We start from the raw sequence: 20,175 nt of genomic DNA, 5'->3' as shown, positions 1-20,175 counted from the left end.
TGTCTTATAGACTTGAATCATGGACAGTCTACTGATCAGCTTGGACACTAGAACTCGGCGAAGCGCTGCTGAGCATCTTAGGGCATTTTGGATTCGAACATCTATCTCCTCTTTCCGATTACTTTAGGTAGGTCTTTTCTTTTCGATCTGCGGTGGCAGCATGGTTCTATTTTTATCACTTGTCACTATGCCCTTCATGACAAATGATAAAGAGCCGACCATCTTAGCCCTATTCATTTGGAGATATTCTAGTGGTTGATTATCAGACCAATTTTCTCTCCTTCCTACTCTACTATCCTAGCCTTGGCCTTCAGGTTGCTTTTGTTTTGAGCCTATAGCCCCAAGTCATCAGGATATCCAATGATCTAATGTTTGCATTAAGCAACATTCGCATTAATTGTATAAAGTTACTGCGTGACACCTGTATGTACCCATCAAAATTGATGTGCTGTTAGTATTTGAATTGATTAAATATATGAAAATACTATATTTAAATGACAAAATGGTAAGAAATTATTCATAAATGTCATTAGAAAATTGTTCCGGTTATAGGTCAATAACCATATTTAACGGATCCGTAATATCCGGATCTTATGACCCGATATCCGGATATTTCGGATATCCGGATCTCAAACCCTACGCGCAGCGATTGTTCCGAGACAGTTTGTTTGACACTTTTGACGGGCAACGAGCACAAATCTTTCTTCTGGCATTAAAACGGAACTATTGTTTTAAACAATCATTGAGTGAACTAAGTAGTCTGACGTTTTCGTAAGTATATGGAAAAACGCGATTTTTCGAATTTAACAAACATTGAGCGTACCTGTATTTAATTTGTTGACTGTCTGTCTGCATACTCAGAAACCCTACTATTTTTGCAGTACATTACCACTACTCGTGCCTCAAGAGCCGTGCTTCGTCGGTGCATCTACGCGCGTTCCTTCTCTCGCCACTAATCACGCGCTTGTCGCTTCTGTGTATTTATTGGTCTACGTTTTTGGTACTTGATTACAAAACTGCATGTTCCGTATAAAAATGCCAATTTTTTATGGAGTGCGAATGTAAACAAAATCAAATGAATATGATTGCATCAATTTCCAATAGTATTAAAATTTCCCCCGAAGTACAACGACAGTAAAACATGAAAAACTACTTTCCGCGTGTCGCACCATGGTGCGAATTTGACATTGGATTTAGATATTTTTTCTAATTATTTACTCAATTTGCACCGAGTACATTACTTTCCCCAGACCCGCAATGGCCAAAATAGATTTTTTTTAATGTTGTATTTTTTTTTACCTGTTCCGTAGCTTAAATTAACATAAATAACACGTGCGAATTTAGATATAAGTGTTGTAAAACGTACGCCAAATTACACCGAGTACACCTTTTTTCTCTTCTTAGTTATAACCATTACATTATTTTCAGCCGATTTCACCCCTTTCCGGGGGGGTGAATTTAGTAACGATTGTATAAAGTTCGATTTTTAGCCCATACAAAACAATCCGTAGTGATTTTATTAGTCCTTAGAATTAGTTCCTGACTTTAGTGAAATTTGAGTTAATTTGACCGTACTAGCGGTGACCCGACCACGTCAACAATATGTAACTTAACAGCTTGACGGGATAGGTATGTAATAGGCAGATTTGATTGGTATTATATTACATTATTGATTGTCAGGTTATGTTCAAATGTTTTTTTTTTTAGAAATCATAAGGTAAGAAAATTCCTAATTATCATTTTATTATTACTCGTAATACTTACGTATGTTATAAGAAATAAATAAAAGCATTAAATAAATAAAAAATACGAAAAACGATCAAAAAATTAATATAAAAACAAAAATACTTAAAATTTACACCAAATTTTAAATGGCATTGCTGCCTCCTTTTATACCTACTTTAAAAATATTGTTTTATAAAGGTTAAATAAAATTGAATTCAACATCACGAAAATAAAACTTTTCAAACATTTTTGATCACAAACTAAAATTCATAGCACGAAAAAAATTAAGTGTACTAAATTAAATAGTATAAAATGTTTTCAATGTAATTTTTATAAAATATTATGATTATTCATAGAGAGATCAGATATAGATAGCTATCTATATAATAGAATAGGTAATCTTTATTGGCACACCTCAGTAAATGATACAGCTTAAAGAAAAAAAAGACTGTGGTGATTCCATAAGAGCTCCGTCAACAAAGTTTTGTACGAAGCTCTAACAATCGATTGATAAAGGCAAACAACATGCGGTCTTATCGCTAAAGAGCTATATATTCCAGGCAACCTTTAGTTAGCGGAAACAAAATTAATCAAAAAGAGTAGCTGTTGCAAAAAAGTTATGAAGCCTACTTTACACACAATTAAGGTAAATTAACATACGATGAGATGTAAGACACGTTTAAAAATAAACCGGTTAACTGATTGCAACATTATCATTACATTACAAAACCAAGACAAATGTCTTACCGTGACATCATCGTCACCCTATTCATTAACACAATATCAACAGAACCGATACCGTAATTTCACATGCTCTCATATCCCTTCGATAGCTCAGTTGGTAGAGCGGTGGACTGTAGAGGTAATCATTGTCATCCATAGGTCACTGGTTCAAATCCGGTTCGAAGGAATCTTTTTGCATTTTTTTTGTTTTTTATTATAATTATATAATGTATGCTATTACTTACCACCGTCATCAAAGAAAGAATCCGTGAGTATAAGTGGTGATCTTGAGCCATCTTGCACACCTCTGATTGACATTTTTTACTGTTCCTAAATAATTTTAACACTTTGTTTTTAAATGTTTCATATTATTTTATATTTTATTTTGCGATGCGAGTTTCCGTTGCATTAAGGCTCAGCGCAATGCTCCAGATTTGTAGTGATCTGATAGAAGATAAAGCTTTAAAATATCTACAGGGTGTCCTAAAATACTGAGCAAACCAGACATTTTTACTAGTGACAAAATATAAAATTGTACATAATTAATTCAAACGCCATCTTAAACCCTACGCTACGACGTGATGACCCGTTTTAATATATTGAATATTTCTCAATCTCACTGAATTGTTATTAAAATTACAAACGCCATCTTGTAAGCTGTCGTGCAGTAACATAACAGTACTGAGCTACTGAGATTTCGCTTAGTGGCGCCATCTATAACCAACAGGCCAATTCGAGTTATAGTTATTACTTAGAATAGAATAGATAAACATTTATTGCAACAACTCATACTCATAATCATATATACATAAATTCAATTTATATGTCAAAATAAAATTACTACTAAATTAAAGTTAAAAACTAACTTAAAATTAAAAATTACAATAAAAATTAAAAACATAGCCAGTTTACATGTCTAAAATTAAAAATAGAATTACAGTTATATTAAATTAAAATTGAGATCAGAAATTAAAATCAAGATCAAAATATACATTTAAAAAAACAACCATCTACATACAGATTACATATCATTACGATATGGATATGATGCTGATAGAGTCAAAAGTGACATTTATTCGACCAAAATCATCACTTTTAACACTGACAGATAAGTATCATATTAGAATGATATCTATTAAATAAAACTCGAATTGGCCTGTAAGTCATAAATCTATGGCTTTGAATGTCTCTGATATCCTACAAATGTGATAAATGTACTTAGGTTACTAAACATTACTGTTTAAAATTTATTTTGCCTGACTTTTCATATACCTAATAATAAAAACTGGATGCATTTGTAGGGTCCGTAGGCAACTATGTCCGTGTGCGAGGTGTCGTATTTATTATCATTATCCGCTCGCAGCCAGACCTTCCCACCGACACTCGACCATAATAGCCTCTCACCGACCATCTGAGTGGTACTATAGTTAGTTATCTTGCATTCCTCCGTAAACTTCCAAAGACCATTAGTTCCGGATGACCCGTCAAAGGTCTTTGGCGAGCTCTGAAACTATTGGGCGCCTACAGGCGTGTGCTAATGCTAAGGTCAACATTATAGTAAGCAAGTAACCCACAGATAAACTGAGAAAAGATGAGAATTTGTAGTTTGTCATGTAGACATAAGATTTATTTTCGCTTGGCCTAGTATTGATAGCTTTTTTTACTATTGGTATATTTATTTTTAGTGCTTATCAGTGGGCCGGTGTATCATCAAAGATTACCGAAATTCGGTTTGGGCAGGCTGCGGCATGAAAATCATGTTTCGCCCGAAGGGTAGGTATATCGGCCGAAACTAGAGCAAATCCGAACCTTCAGTTTTGGCAAAAAAATCGGTTTCGGTCGGATTCCATCAAAGATACAGAGAACCTGATACCTAATGCGGCAAGTTAATAGTCTATTGCCCACATGGATTATTGGCTGTGAAAGATACAGTACAGTAGCGCTCGCCTGATGCCGATTGCAACATAAATATTATGAAAATGTCACCTGACGGTAACTACTTACATTTCTGCCACTTTGAACGTGTTCATCGCTTTTAGTTCCCTAATACTGCACTTCACCCTTAGCCTATTGAGCTCTAGCATTTCTGTGATGGAATAGGTTCGGTACTGTCTTAGAAACTTAGTATAAAATGCATTTTGTATGAAAATTTGGAGCAACCTGTACATTGCGAGTTAACAGCAAGATGATTGATAATGATAAGGCGAAGAAAACAAACCTCTTCACTTGATTTAAAAAAATATATGACTCTTTATCTGACAAAAAACCATACTATGGGGATAGATAGTTTAAGTAGGTGCTATATCGCTCATTGTGAACCGTAGTCAATTGGGTGTGTTGCTGAGGGTGTCAAAACTCAGAGAGACCTTAACATACCTAGTACATGACAAGATTCGTGTACTTAGCTGCAAGATTTCGTTCATAATATTGGATCATAATCACCTACCTAAGGGCGTACTACGAACACCAAATACTTATCGAAAGTCGTTATCTGCTTCTCTCTGGTACAGTCAGCATCAAAATTAGCAGATGAAACAAGGCGCCAAAATTATCTCAATTACTTATCTGATATTCCAGATAACTTTTCCAAACATAAATAAGTTTCTAAAATTCGCGTTCAAAAGTATATCTTTTGCAGTCTTGTTTGTTCTATATTAAAGACATCACTTTTTGTTAAGCTGTTACAGAATGAAAACAGAGAAACTTATGAAGCGTTATTTGATCCGCTACTTTTGATGCTGACTGTACCTACCTATCTTATGACAATTTGCGTGGTTTGTGTGCAATTATTTTTAATAATTTAAGTTTTGTTCTCAACATGTGTATCCAGCTTTATACTGTCGTCACATAAGATTATTAATTGCATTGCGTTGCATCCCCGTCGCTCATTAGCTTTTTTGGCTACAATGTTTCTCTGCGTTGTATCGCCAACGATTGTTAATCAACGCCGAACGATTCATAAACCATAGTTTTAATTTAATTTCAAACAACAGTTAGAACGTCCACTATAATTTGGCTTCTAGATTCATAGAAACTACATGTGGTACAAATCAAAGAGACACTGGTATATTTACATACAACGCGGCCGTGTTTAGGCACGTGAATTATTGTCTTGGCCCGGCAATGGCATAGCGACAGATGAATCATTCATTTTGACTTTGAGTCTTGACATAATGCAGAGTTCCTACATATATATTATGCTTCTACAAAGTTTGACGGTGACCGCTCACGATCAAGATACAGTTTTATCATAGAGAAATAAGAAGGATAGAGTGCTAACTCCATACATCAGTTTTCATCTAGCGTTTAGTAGCAAATTTGTCAGTGCTGCTAGTTGACAATAGATGTCGAGTCGCGACGAACGAAAAGTCTAATGCTCAACAATTTTCAGCTAATATTATAACCGGATTAACCGGAACTTTATTTTCAACGTGTTTAAGCAATACATTTTTAGTGACTGTCTGCGACTGCAGTCGCGACACTCGTGACTTCTGAGGGCCTACCGCGAAAACCGAAATTCGCAATTGCGGGGATCTTTCTCTTTTACTCCAATGAAGGCGTAATTAAAGTGACAGAGAAAGTTGCCCGCAATTTGCGAACTTCGATTTTCGCGATTATAGCCCCGGTGTCAAGTAGCGGTACTGTAAAACCCACTACTTGACGCTAGATGTCGACTACGAAGTGACCCGCGTTTTGGTAAGAAAACTGATGTAAGGAGTTAGCACTCTTATCTTTATTCATTTCTCTATGGTTTTATTCTAAGTCGAGCCCCTTTTTAACATCTATATCCTTTATATACTTGTGAAACCCTGGACCTATTTTATATATAATTTGGTTTTACAAACGCATATAACGCAGCGGCTTACGTGAGCGAATAATTCGCGAATGCGACGCGGCGCGGCGCAGCGGCCCAACGGCATTCGCGTTCACAGCGAGATCGCCCACGTAGGACACTTCCATAGGTATCAAAGGCTTGAATTCACCCGCGCCGCGCCGCGCCGCTTCGCGTTCGCAAGTTATTCGCTCACGTAAGCCGCTGCGTAACGGCTATAGCTTCAGTGGTGTAGTAGGGGATGGGATGGGTAGAAACGAGTGTTACGGGTTCGAATCTCGCCCGATGACTAACTTTTTTTTTATATGTTCAAGATTATATATAATTTTTATTGTTTTAGACAAGTTTAATTCAGTAAAAAAATGTAGTTAAGATTATCACCTATACACCACCATATATTACAATAAATAGTTATAACCGAGCAAAACTCGGTCGCCCAGGTACTGTATTGTAAAGAGGCAACTAAAGAGACTGTCGATCTCAATCAAAATAATCATATCTCCTATATTATACGCGCCATCGGCGAGTCTAAAAATTGACCCAAATTCTTGGAAACGAAAACGATAAACAGAAACACCATGATATTTATAAAAAGTCTGAGAGGAAATCAATCTCTAATTTAGTGGCCGCGGACGGTTTTACTTTGAAATAGCTATTAATAAACTCAGCGCGTTGAATTAACGACTGTTTTAACGACTTGCGAAATTTTACGTGAATTTTGGCGATTATAACATTATTACCACGTCCGGGATGGAGTTAGCTGTGGTAAACATTCTGAGAAGGATAACCACACAAATGAACTGTACCGTTCGATGAGAGGGGTGGGAGACTTAAAAATGCAGCGTTCATGCAGATGGATTGCGCAAGACAATTTATTGAAGTAAATAACTATACTTGATTATTTTTAGAACTTTATTTTATTTATTTATTTGAAAACTGAAGTTCTGGCGGTGGTTCTTAAACATTGCGATGGGGGTTATTTTTATTTTTTTATGGAGAAAGGTAAAAAATTGAACCCAATTTCACCTGATGGTGATGAAGATGAGAATGAAACAAGGTTACCTTAAAGGTACTATTTACTGTCAATTTTAAAATAAGGACTAAAGTTACATAAATATGTATACACTTTAAAGCAAAGAAACAGGAAGATAATGATAAAGATTTTTCGCAAAGAATTTTTCTATACATCTTCTTACGCTTCTTAATTTCATTAATCACAGTCACTTCACATCCTACGGACAAGAGAAAATAACAGTTCCAAGCGTCCACACAGTTCTGCAGAACCCAATTGCCGAACGAAGATTAACTGATCGTAACAAAATTTATTAGAATAAAAATAACAGCGCCTAGGAGTTAGTTAGTAGCAGTGCCAGAGCTTTGGAGTACAGGAGGCCTAACCAAGATGAGAATGGAACATCGACGAACGCCAATGGAATAGAGTCAGACCAAGCTAATTTGGCAGCGATTTTGATAACACAGACTGTGCAAGTGTTATTTTAAACATCATAATGTCATAGACTATTTACTCTAGTCAAAAATATACCACGATGATAGATGCTACATAAGTCGCGACTATCTGCATACATTATTTAAGCTTCGATTGTCGTTTTCTTTAAGTATATCAATTGCCATCTTGGCTAGGCCCCCAGGTACACAAGAAAATCCTAGAGAGGAAGTATACCGTGACGTTATCATTAAGAGCAATTCCTAGCTGAGCAACTTTTCAAATCTCGAATTTTTGAAGCTATGTTTCTGTCGCGCTGCGGTGGGCGGGAGCGGGAGCTATCTAAGTGTGAGTGCGCGCACACAGATGCGAGACGCGAGCGCCCGCTCATTGCGCGCCGTTCCGTTGACATTGCCGGCGAGCCGGCCGGAATTCATCCTGCGCTGCCCGACACAAGTTGTTTTTGATGTTATCACATAATATTGTTATTGTTTTGTAATATTGTTTTTAATAGTTTGGCCTAGTGGGTAGTGACCCTGCCTACGAAGCTGATGGTCCCGGGTTCAAATCCTGGTAAGGGCATATATTCGTGTGATGAGCATGAATATTTGTTCCCGAGTCATGGGTGTTTTCAGTGTATTTAAGTATTTATAAATATTTATATATTATATATATCGTTGTCTAAGTACCCTCAACACAAGCCTTATTGAGCTTACTGTGGTACTTGTCAATTTGAGTAATAATGTCCTATAATATTTATTTATATTGATTATTTATTTATTATATTATACTGTATCTAGTAATTAATTCAGATAAAGACTACGAAAAAGAATGAGGTCCTTGCTTCGGTCGTCGTACCTATCCGTGACAATAAGTTGGGTGTGATCATGGTATGTTGTGATCATGGTATGTTGTGAAATTTTGTAAGTAGGTATGGTTAACCTACAATCTAAATAGTAGTAGTAGTACGATGGGGCTAAACTTGTGCCGTCTTATTGAAGAACGTATCGCAATGACAATCTGGGTAAGGTATGTTGGGATAATGCCGGACAATTTTGGGACCAATTGAGAGAACTCGCGATTTTTTTTTTCTAGATCGTGTCAGATTCTTGATGTACAGAGCAAATCGTTAAATAATAACCGTAGATTCAGCCTAAATTTTGGTAATCTTCAATATATAAAGGTTTTAGTTTTGTACACGTGTAAAGATGAAACATACTTTTTTTAGGGTAACGAGTGTTTTGGGTCATCATCAAGGGATAACATCGGATGGTGAATAAAAGTTGGTTTAAATGGAAAGAGAATAAGGTATCACAAAGAAATAGGTCCGGAGTTTAGCCTTCTCCTACGTATATAAATTGCAGCCAACAATACAAATTTAAAAGTTGTCAGCGAATATTCTATTTTTCGTATTTTTGTATCCGATCTTAACCCTGATACAAACATTTGGTAAAATTGTGGCTCTCAAACTTTGATACTTATGTCATAAGGCAATTTGATAAGTAAACAATGTGCTAACAATTGCGATTTTGACGGTAAAATATTGCAATTATATATATAGTTGATATACAATCTTTTTTTGGATAAAATGTAAGGATCGTATGCAAAGAGTAAAGTAATAGAATAAAATATATAGGAAGAGAGCCCTCTTGAAGCATTTTAAGGAAACTAATTTCGAAGTGCTATCTCTATTTTGTATCCGAAACTAACTATATATGTGTGCGTTCACATCTACGTATGCATCCGTATGTGTAGGTACTTTCGTACTACATAATATTAGGTCTACTTCGGCGGTATACATGTTAGTTTTTTGTTTGATTTCTTGTAACTTTCATAGTTTTTCTGTTTACAAGATATTAAACAAAATACTAACTTGTAAGCCACCCAAGTAGACCTAATGTTCTATAGAAAGGTTTTAAAAAGAATGGAATAAAAAATGGAATAAAGAAAACAATACAAAAGAAAACAGAAACATAAGCACAGGTAAACAACATGCGGTCTAATCGCTAAAACGCAATCTCCAGGCAACCTTTGGGCAGCGGAAATTAAAAAAATGACATTGTCAGTAAGTAGGTGTACATACACATACATACAAAATAGACTACCTAAATCTTTTCCTTTTGATTTACCGTCGCGTTGGTACTGGATAATAATAAGGGTACGAAAGTGTGATCAAGAAAACAATAAATGTGATAATTAAGTAGGTAAATTGAAGAAAATTTAAAATTTGACCTACACCGCTGTTTTTTAAATGGGTAAAGATCGTATTGTTTCTTTCCGATCTTTACCTGGAAGGGTCAAAATTGGATATTGGTCTACAGCAATCCTAGGTCTGTTTTTGATTGGATTGTTTTATAAATAAACATCTAACACGAAATTATACATTAACACAATTACAAAAACAAACACATTTTCATCACAATACACAAAATAAATTACAGGGCCTGGACCCGGGTATGTCCTTAAACTACGTCAAAAAGAGAGGTATGGGCACTGTGAATGTCATCTCGCCTTGTGTGGTGGGGCACAGCACAGCGAATGTCATTCCAGATCTAGAGCAGAGCCCAACTGGGGAAGTACCTCCACCTTACAGAAAACCGCAGCCAAATAACACTAGACCCTACTCATAGTGTTGTGTTCCTGCCGGTGAGTAATGTTGCCAGAGCTCAACGAGGGGCGGGGGGTTAGGGTCGGCAACGCGCATGTAACTTCTCTGGAGTTGCAGGCGTACATAGGCTACGGATACTGCTTACCATCAGGCGGGCCGTATGCTTGTTTGCCACCGACGTAGTATTAAAAAAAAGGGCGAAGATCGGATACACGAAATTTACCTTGCTCTATGTGATTGCGCATAGCATAAGCCCGATATCCCTGAGTGGCGCTGGGACACTGGCAGTCGAGGCAATGAAATGGCATCTTACACAATGTTGCCAACATTAAAAAAGAAAGCCAAATTAGGGAGAAATGAATTTGCTACGTTCTTCACCCACATCCGGTATTATCCCAACATACCTTAATCGTTGAACCGCCGCATTTCAAAATGGCCCTTATTTTGATATCGGCTAGCCGTAATGTAAATTTGCTATCTAGTGGTTTACTTGTGACGCACAAGTGTGAGCAATGCAAGACAATCAAATTGTTAATGGGTATTTATGATGTTTTAATCACAATAAGCAGGTTGTACCTATTATCCTACTTAGCTTTGTTTACAGGCCTTTAATAGTAAACATAACTAAACATAAGCACTACATGACCTGCAATGTAAAAAAGTACAAAAAAGCGGTTTGAAGTGACAGACCATTACGGGTACATTTTAGAATAGAATAGAATATAAATCTTTATTACGAAACCATGGTACATAATAGTTGTTACATTAAAGAGTGTGAAAACACATGGCACCCTTTTCTTAGAATTACGTGGTATTTTGGTTATATTACGGCGATCGACTGTTGGTTGTTGGTGTATTTTTTCTCATTTTAACCATTAACATGTTATGCCCATTACTGTGCCTTCTGTGTACGTATATTTAGAAACTGTCTCCGCCTCTAATTCGTGCGATAAGGACAACTGCAGCTCGGACTAAAATTCACACGCAAAAAACTCAAAAATCGAGGTTTCGCTCTCGACTGTTTCCTCCTCCAAAACGCAATCAATCTTTATGAAATTTTGGAAACTGCAAGAGGAAGAAATAATCTATGCCGCTATGTTTTGATTTTTTGGATATTTTTTGTCATATTTGTATACTGTGCCTTTTTTTACAGCCAATTCAATTGAGCCGTTTTTGCGATTTTCGAGGCGCTGTATCTTTCTTCAAAATCAAATAATCCAAAAAAGCAAAACATAGCGGCACAGATATTGATGATATTGATCTTATTTGAAAAAATCACTGCTCTAGGTTGAAAATCCAGGGAGGAATCAGTCGAGAGCGTTTGTATGGAAAAATCGCAACTAGGAATTCCTCTTAATTGGCTGAAATGTTGCAATGAGTTCGCTCCCGCACTTGCGCACGCGCTTCTATTTCGGGCGCGGGCGCCGCCGGCGCCGCCCACCTCTTCCACAGAGTCAAAGACCCGCTATTTATTACAATACGGACATTGGAACCATTTCGTTGCTCTTTGGTTCGAATTTCAAAATTGTCTATAAACTGTATAGGAAGCGTGCAACTGTAGGGGGCAACATAATACCCCTTTAACTGGCGCGAACTGTAAATGTCAAGTTTAAGCTTCCAATGTGGGCTACATTGGAAACAAGATGGCAGACCCTGCAATGCACAGAAAACGAACGTGAACTGTAGAGGGCAGCGCCTTGGCGTGAAGTGTCAATGTAGAGTTTGTGTTTCCGATTCAGGCCACAAGTTTACAGATCCTATACATCTATGTCTATCACAATAAAATAATAAACCGTGATCAACTATAGCCAACGTGGGATTCAAACCCACATCTCTTTATTGCCGACCTTCAAAATTGTCTTTCGAATGTTGTTGTTTATTCGCCTGTTTTGTGGAAAGATTTGAAAAAATTATGAGTCATAGAAGTTTTTTTCCACTGACTACTAAATCTAATAATGTTTGAGTACAAACAAGCAAAGGAAAACACCACTTCAAAACCGATTCCAAAACGCTTCAGAATTAAGTAACAGTAGATCGTTAACCAAGGGATGAAATGGTACCTTTCACCCGAGTTAAACACTCTACTTTTCATTTCAAACTTTCAATTAACAATTTATTAGTACCTACTTAAAAATATCGTAATTATCACAATGGAAATTGTACAACAAATCTATATAAACCAAATTTTTAATTGCTTATCATAAAAAAACGTACTTAGAAAGTACAGTGCCCTATATAGACTACAGCAGAAACGTATCGTTTTCTGCACACTTTTTAAAACAACAACGACCCACTTTCAGAGCATGACAAATGAAAAATTAACAAATTAATATGGAACAATTTTTTGTGCTCCTTATGTATACTCAATACATAAGGGGCATAAAAAATACTTCCATATTTATTTCTATACCTACGAATAAATCTGTTATTTATGATTAATTTATGGTTTAAGACATTTATTCTCATAAGAATATACATTATTCACTTAAAATGAGAATTTAAATTTAACTTAATGACGTGGTGTGTATGTTTTTGCATCCCTCGGAAACACGAGTGAATTCGCATATATACTTATTTGAATAGGAGTAAGGTTGGTATTCGTAGCGCACCCGCGATGCAAAAACTGTACAATATTAACTAATTAAGAGAATTTCCTCATTCCATTCATCTTTGTCATACTCGTTGTTAAACATAAGCTTGTCTCTTTCGCTTTCGGTGAGCTAACACGTGCCCATCTCTCGCTTGTCCAGATGCGCCTAAAGGCAACTTGTAAAATTTGTCACAAAGTAAGCGCTTCAATTTTGGAACGCCTATAACCTATCTTGAGTTTTATTAAATCGTTGTGAGCACCTCGTTTGCTCCGATATATCTGATGGCGACTGTACCTAGACAATACTAATTACAAATAGGCATCCTTCCAATATGTGATTGACATGTCAACCGAAGCTACATTAGTAATATGTAGTAACAAAACATTTAGAGCCACAATAGTAAACATGGCGACGGCCAGATTGCAATTTGTCTGCGATTATTGCGTTTGCCTTGCTGCCTTTGTTGTGTACGTTTTCAATTTACTTACACAACACAACGTTTTTTATTGAAAATGGCTTGATTGGTAAATTCAATAGGGAAGTCTGTAAAAAATGTACCTATAACAGAATCTTAAATAAATATATATCTCTGTTGCTGAAAGCAACTAACACAACATTTGATATTAAGGACACTCAAAATTATGAAGAATCTGATATAAAATGTTTGTCATAAGAGAAGTTTGGTATAAAAAATACGATTACGAAGCAGAGTCAGACTCTGTCTCTGGTTTCATGCAATATGCAATGCAAAAGTCACACAAGGTTTTTATACTTATTATGGATTAGCGTAGATGAGTCAATATTTGGGGCCGTTTGTTATGAATCACTTTCATGAACACATACATGATGATGACAATCTCACTGTACTGTACTTGTACTTGGCTTACCAGTTGCCGATTCACACTATGTACCCACTTTTTTCTTACAAAAATAAATAAGTTGTTTTGTTTTAGAATATATTTTATGCTATTCGTGCACTATGTAAACAATGTATATTATGATTGTTTGTATTTCTCTATGTAAGTGAATTGTAATATTCTTTTGGAGAAATAAATTCTTAAACCATAAACCATACTTAGTATTTATAGAAGTGGTTTTTATTTTGTTGGAGTTCTGAAACCAGATATACCATCAAAATCTACGCACCTACAGCCATAGGTAGTCAAATGACGTACCCAAGAAAAGTGAGGTAGTTGAAATGCTACGTAGAACTTTATTCATATTCATATTTGTCATACATGCGAAATGACCATCTGCTATGAGGTTTCGACGTAAAACAAGGAGAAAATATAGAATAATATTAATTTAACAAGTTAAATGTGGGAAAGACCATCTATTCGATAAAACTTTCTACAAGCTCAACTAATGCGTTTTTTCAGAAACTTTCTGCCTCGCACAGCTAAACTGTGCAATGAACTGTCGCTTGCGATATTTCCGGACCGGACCTTCAAGAAAAGAGCGTACTCCCATCTTAAAGGCCGGCAACGCACTTACAACCCCTCTGGTGTTGCAGGTGTCCATGGGCGGCGGTAATCGTTTACCATCAGGTGATCCTTCTGCTCGTTAGCCTCCTGTATCATAAAAAAAGCTCTTTCACCCCTTCTAATAAATAACCCTCGCGTGTGTACAGTACCTACATACAAACAGGCGATAGAACTGCACTTACAGAAAGTCGAGAAAGCGTCGAGAAGCGGCGTCGAGGCGAGTCGAGGAAGTCTCTTTCCGACTGTGTCTATGTCTAAGTGAAGTAGATACGAATACAAATACGAGAGCTCATGCCCACGACGATCTTCCCAACGAAATATTTTATGCTGGGCTTCTCCATATTGACCTTACTTTATAGGACGGAAACAGTCACAGAGATAAACAAGACCATGACCATGCACCAAGTGGCTTTAAAATGCTAAATGGTAACCAGTAAATAGTAGACTTTAAGTATTTCAATGACACTGTATTAATTTGTTCTACTTTTCTAGACTCACAAATGCCGCTGGCAGTAAAATATGCTACCACAATGTGAATCGATAACAGCATGTGACTACGCTGACGCTAACTGCCTCCAGCGACCTTGTATATTCCAGGTGAGTATACCTATTTACAAAATAGGTCTTATGGTTGTGGGTGTGCTTATGAAAACCCATTAAGTAGTGGGGTAAGGGCTGTGAATTATACGTATTAAACAGAGAATGATACAGAGAATGAAACAAGAGGGGATAAAAAGAGGGGTTGGAAGGTCAGATGGCAGTCGCTTTCGTAAAAACTAGTGCCTACGCCAAACCTTGGGATTAGTTGTCAAGCGGACCCCAGGCTCCCCTGAGCCGTGGCAAATTGCCGGGACAACGCGAGGAAGAAGAATCGAGAGGACAAGACCGAAAAAGATTGGTAAAGTTGGGTATTTTCAGTTTCGCGTATATTTAAATACCTACCTACATTTCAGCACTGATTAATGCACTTGTAACACTGGAAATATGAATCACGCGTGTATATCATCAAAATTAACTGCGATAAACACCTGTCGTTGTAAAATTAGGTCACGTAGCGCGGGTAACTCGCATCGCAAATGCGCGGCAAAAAACTAACCTCCAAATTGCACTTTTTCGTTCACTTTTCTTTGTATTTTAGTGTTTTACTAGACTGTGTTATTGTACGAATGTTTGGCCGTCGACTGAGCGCCTGGCACGGCGCGGAGACACGGCACGCTTTTGTATTTAGCACAATTCCTACAGTCATTGTGTCGTCACGATGATCTATCTCTCGCTCTGGCTTGTTAGAGAATTAGAGTGACGACATGTGGTTAGGAAAGTTTAATGAGTGTACGAGTGATAATAACCCGCAAAATTTAGAGTCTATTTCGAGAATTTCGGAAGTACATACTTAGTTGTATATACAAGTCAACAGCAAAAGCTAACCCGCGCGACCACTTGTGTTTAAAATGAATTACAAGCGCTTTTATTCTCCAGTAAAGATATGACGACGATTTTCACACGTCACGTCATTCAGCGCCTCATATTTTATTACTGCTGTTAAACCTGCAATTATAATGCATCTTGCACAGCACTATGACGTGGTCTCATTGTACTGAAAATAAGATTTAGCTAGATAATTTTGTGCGATTTTTTATCGCGGGTGACTGTAGTTGACTGTATATATTACCTACTTCGTTTAGTAAATTCACTGTGACACGTCCTATACCTTAGCGGTTTGCGGATAACTGATACTTTTATGATATACCCATCCAAAATATTATAATTATAATTAAAGATTTTTTTCAAAAAAAAATTGAATGCTTGTTCTCGTAATATGTAAAATACATGTAAAATTTACAGGGTTAACCATGGGAAGCGGTAATTTAAGCCGTTGTGAAGAGTTACGCATTTTAGCCTTTCTATCTTATCAGTTTGGATTACGCGGTATCTACTCATCAAAACACGGGTTCGCAAATTATCACCATAACGAAAATATCTTCAAGCCCTTCAAGGTCGGTCACGGCCCTTCGGTGGCGTATATATTGCTTATTTTATGAGAATATGTCGGTCAGGGACGCGGACGTGTTAGTTGAAAGGTATGTACGGGTCACCCCACACCAGCCTCTCCCGAGCGTCGGCGTCGTAGATATAATAAGTAACCTTCTATAATCTGAGGTTTGAGTTCAGCGTCTAATCAACTCTATGGCTGCTGCTTCACGTTGGCGCAGCGACGCCATTTCCCATAGCGCTGACGCCGACACTCAAAAGACGCTAAGATTACCTTAGGTATGTATGTAAAGTCGCCATCAATCGAACGAAACAAAAGAAAATGCAAGTCTGTCCCAATAGGGTTGTTTCCAATTTTTTGAAACGCTTTATTACGTTCTATATTACCTAAAAGTTGCTCTAAAATTGAACTTTTATACTAAAAACGGCTTTAAATATGTTAAATTAACAAAATATATTTTGACAGATGCTTTCGCGCCCAAAACTAGTAGTTTAACATGTTCTTATAATCCAAAAGAATTTATTGGGATACAATTCTGCCCTAAGATTTGTAGATGGAAACAACCCTATTGCAAAATATATGACCAAATGGGGCTACAGGATGCGATTATGTCAGATATAGGTATTAACGCGCTTGGTTATCCAAAACATGATTGTGAGTGAGTGTACATTCCCCTGGTGTGTAACGTAAAAATAAAGATAGGAGTTAATCCGAAACACGCACTATATTTCTTAAGGACTTCTCCATGGAACAAATGGCAAGTTTGTCTTGAATAACAATACGCCAGGAACTTGTTCATTCAGAGGCTAAGGTCAAGGCGAACGCAAGGACTGCCTCGGGCGGACGGGAAGGAATTGAAATATTGCTGGGTTAAAAATATCCCCTTAAGTGTGTCAGAGCCACCTGAGCCGTCAACACCTGATAATGCCATTTATTTTACTCGACTTCTCCATTAGGGGGCCTTGGTGGGGATTTGTGTGACGGGATAATTTTATAGTGGGTGACTGGTCGTTTTTACGAAAGGTAACGTAAATCTTAGAAGGCCCATATATATACCTATATATATAATGGAGGCACATGAAACAATAGGGGCACCTTTACGATACATATAAATTTATTTACGATAACGTTAGAAGCCAAAAGTCGATTTCACGCGCAATATGTATGATAAAACCGTGCTAACTCCGCAGAACAAGTAATGAATGCTTGTTCTTCCTTAAGTCAAAAAGCATTTATTTGTCCAACATAGGTATATATTAGATCAGTAAAGGTCCCATATACATCAAACCTCTAGGTATGTGCTTTATTAATGACGTCCAAGAGCAAATGTATCTAAAACGGGACACTTTGCATGTATTTTGCTCTTTTACGAAGAAAACCCTTTACCAGGCTAAGGGAGATATATTTCCCACATATGGCACTTCAAACGTGTGTTCTATTTTCGATGAGTAAGACTGATTTTCATTTTTGAACTGTCAGCCTGATAAAGGGTTAATAATAGCGCGCCTTGTGTATTATTTACCGAATATACTAAGTAAGTACATACCTCTTCATTTTGATTGCAGCATTTCCGGCTTTCGTAGATGTTAGTTAACCATCGAAAAAATGGATATCACCCAAGAAGACTAAATACATCTCTTGAACCCAGTTGGAGCCAAGCCAGAATGAGTAAGCGGGTGATGATATACGGCTCCGTTATTACTCAGGGTAATGTGCCGCCATGTTTTAAACCCCCTTCCAAAACAGTCTAGGCTATTCTGGCATTTTGTACGATTCTTAAGACAATTCTTTCAAGAATTTATGTACGCGGTCACGTCTGAAAATATATATACGGACGATAAAATGCCTAAAATATGTATACACGTTAATATATGGCCCATATATTATGGTGTATTATATGGGCAAGATTAGGGTCGTGTATACATAGTTTTTGAACTTTGTTTCTATCGATATTTTCAGACGTAACTGTATCTAATTACATTTTAAAAATTCACAGTTTAGAAGCAGTCATATGGGTTATGGGTTGATTATATAATATTTTTGTTCTAGGTACTTTATTGATTTGGTTATTCTTTTATAAATCAATATTTAAGTCATTTTAGCGTTTGGTCTAAAAACTTTCGACCACCATGCAGTGTACACATTTTGCAGTGTGTGAGAGTAAATTTTGATGATGTTTAACGAAGAGAAGTAGGCAAAGGACCACCTACAAACAAACGGATACTAATGCCATTCAAATTTACATTCGGTTCGAAGGACTATGTTTAATCTGGACTATGGCTCGAAAGGGAAAGCTCAAAATCAACCACCACGTTTAATTATAAACAGTAGTATGGTTAATTCGGCTGAATGTACACTCCACACAAATCATCTGCCGTAAAAAAAAATCTTATGAAATCCAGTCCACGATAGACAAACGTTCGCTAGTTGTATAAATAATTTCTAGGGACATCTACCGGTAATTTGAATAAACAGATCTAATTAGGCGTTTTATACAAGTATCAATGTAAACAATACATTCGTTGCTCTTCAAAGACAATTGAAATCCAAGGAGGATCACCTTCCCCAATAACTGCGTACTTACTTAGAATTTAAATGTCTGATAAATGGTTAAGGCTGCCGCAAATATGACTATCTACTGTCACAATAAGATAAGATAACAAGATTATGCTCTTTGAGTGGCGATGGCGGTAGAATAGACATTTGTTACATTTGATAGTGATACTAATAGTAATAACCGATGATGAGGCTTCCGCGAGTGCAGCCTACAATCGTTATTGGATATGGTCACATCGCTATAATAGCGCGGCAAGGATTGAGAGTAGAGCATCACGACAATGGCGGCGGCGCCGTAGTGGAGTTCCCAAGTTATGTCTGTTTTTATTGTATTAAATCCTTTATTTGATGATGATCGGGGAATTTAGTTTAACAATAGGTATCACCGGTACACATGTCGTTGTAAAAAATATTCTCTTTGGTTGTAACAATGAGTTCAACATTTGCGCAATTTCTGGAAACTTTCTTGAGATCTGTGTTTCAGTTCCTCAATAGTTTGGAGCAGTGCTCTCAAAACTTTTAGCTCGTACAATTTGTGTAGGTCAAAAACTGACTAATGTGGCAGTCGCGGGCCTGGGTTTCGGCGCTTCCTTTCCGTGGGCTGGTCTAGAACTGATTCTTCGTTTTCTTTTCTGCTGATGGTCGAGTTGAACTTTGCTTTTGTTTAAATTTTTATCCGATTTCATCCTCATATACCGCGTAACTAGTAGTATATTCAAAACATGCCTTAAAATAAATAGGTATAGTCATGTGTTTTCAACTTCGATTATCCGAAACGAATAACGAATTTACAGTGTAATTTCGGTTTTCGCGATAGGCCCCATGATCCCATACGTTTCGTCTACGTCGGGCCCTCACGGATTCAATAGAGATAGGAACAGGCGAAAATAGGAACAGGAAATTCCTCGTGCTAAGCGTCCTTTTGCTTAAGTTGGCTCAAAAATATATGACATGCGGACATTACCTATTTTGGCTGTACAAATAAATATTCTGTCAGATATTTTTGCGCGTTAAATTACGCAAGATGCAGGATATTACTGGAGGTAAATGTACTGATTATGCAGATGTAAGTATAGCTAGTGTATATTACACAGGTATTGTGTTGTAGCCTTATTATATATTTGCACGAACAATTACCATACCAATGGGGCACAAACGAAAAACGCTATGCAAATTTTAGGATACATACAACTGGAATTTACTGTATAACCTAATATAAATA

The 20,175-nt window shown here is 36.9% G+C and overlaps 1 protein-coding gene and 1 non-coding gene across 6 annotated transcripts in view; one reads left to right on the top strand and one right to left on the bottom strand.

Moving 5' to 3' along the window:
- Nucleotides 1–20,175, bottom strand: part of LOC133528329 (AMP deaminase 2-like) — a 60,683-nt gene that overhangs the window by 37,335 nt on the left and 3,173 nt on the right. Inside the window, exons 1-2 of one of the 5 annotated variants that reach the window (XM_061865675.1) lie at nucleotides 15,504–15,624; nucleotides 2,694–2,778 (exon numbers count right to left, since the gene is read on the bottom strand). The exons of the other annotated variants lie outside the window; for them this stretch is intronic. Coding sequence (XP_061721659.1) covers nucleotides 2,694–2,766 — 73 coding nt within the window. The 5' untranslated portion in view covers nucleotides 2,767–2,778; nucleotides 15,504–15,624. Of the gene's footprint in view, nucleotides 1–2,693; nucleotides 2,779–15,503; nucleotides 15,625–20,175 lie in introns of those variants that run through there. 5 annotated transcript variants of the gene reach the window in all.
- Trnay-gua (transfer RNA tyrosine (anticodon GUA)) lies at nucleotides 2,549–2,635 on the top strand. Its single transcript is given in 2 exon segments — nucleotides 2,549–2,585; nucleotides 2,600–2,635. It is a non-coding gene; the product is annotated as a tRNA-Tyr (tRNA).

This window comes from Cydia pomonella, chromosome 19 (genome assembly GCF_033807575.1).
Source record: "Cydia pomonella isolate Wapato2018A chromosome 19, ilCydPomo1, whole genome shotgun sequence".
In the NCBI taxonomy this organism is placed as follows: domain Eukaryota; kingdom Metazoa; phylum Arthropoda; class Insecta; order Lepidoptera; family Tortricidae; genus Cydia; species Cydia pomonella.
The sequence above is the reverse complement of the archived record's forward strand: the minus strand, read 5'-3'. Positions and strand labels throughout refer to the sequence as shown.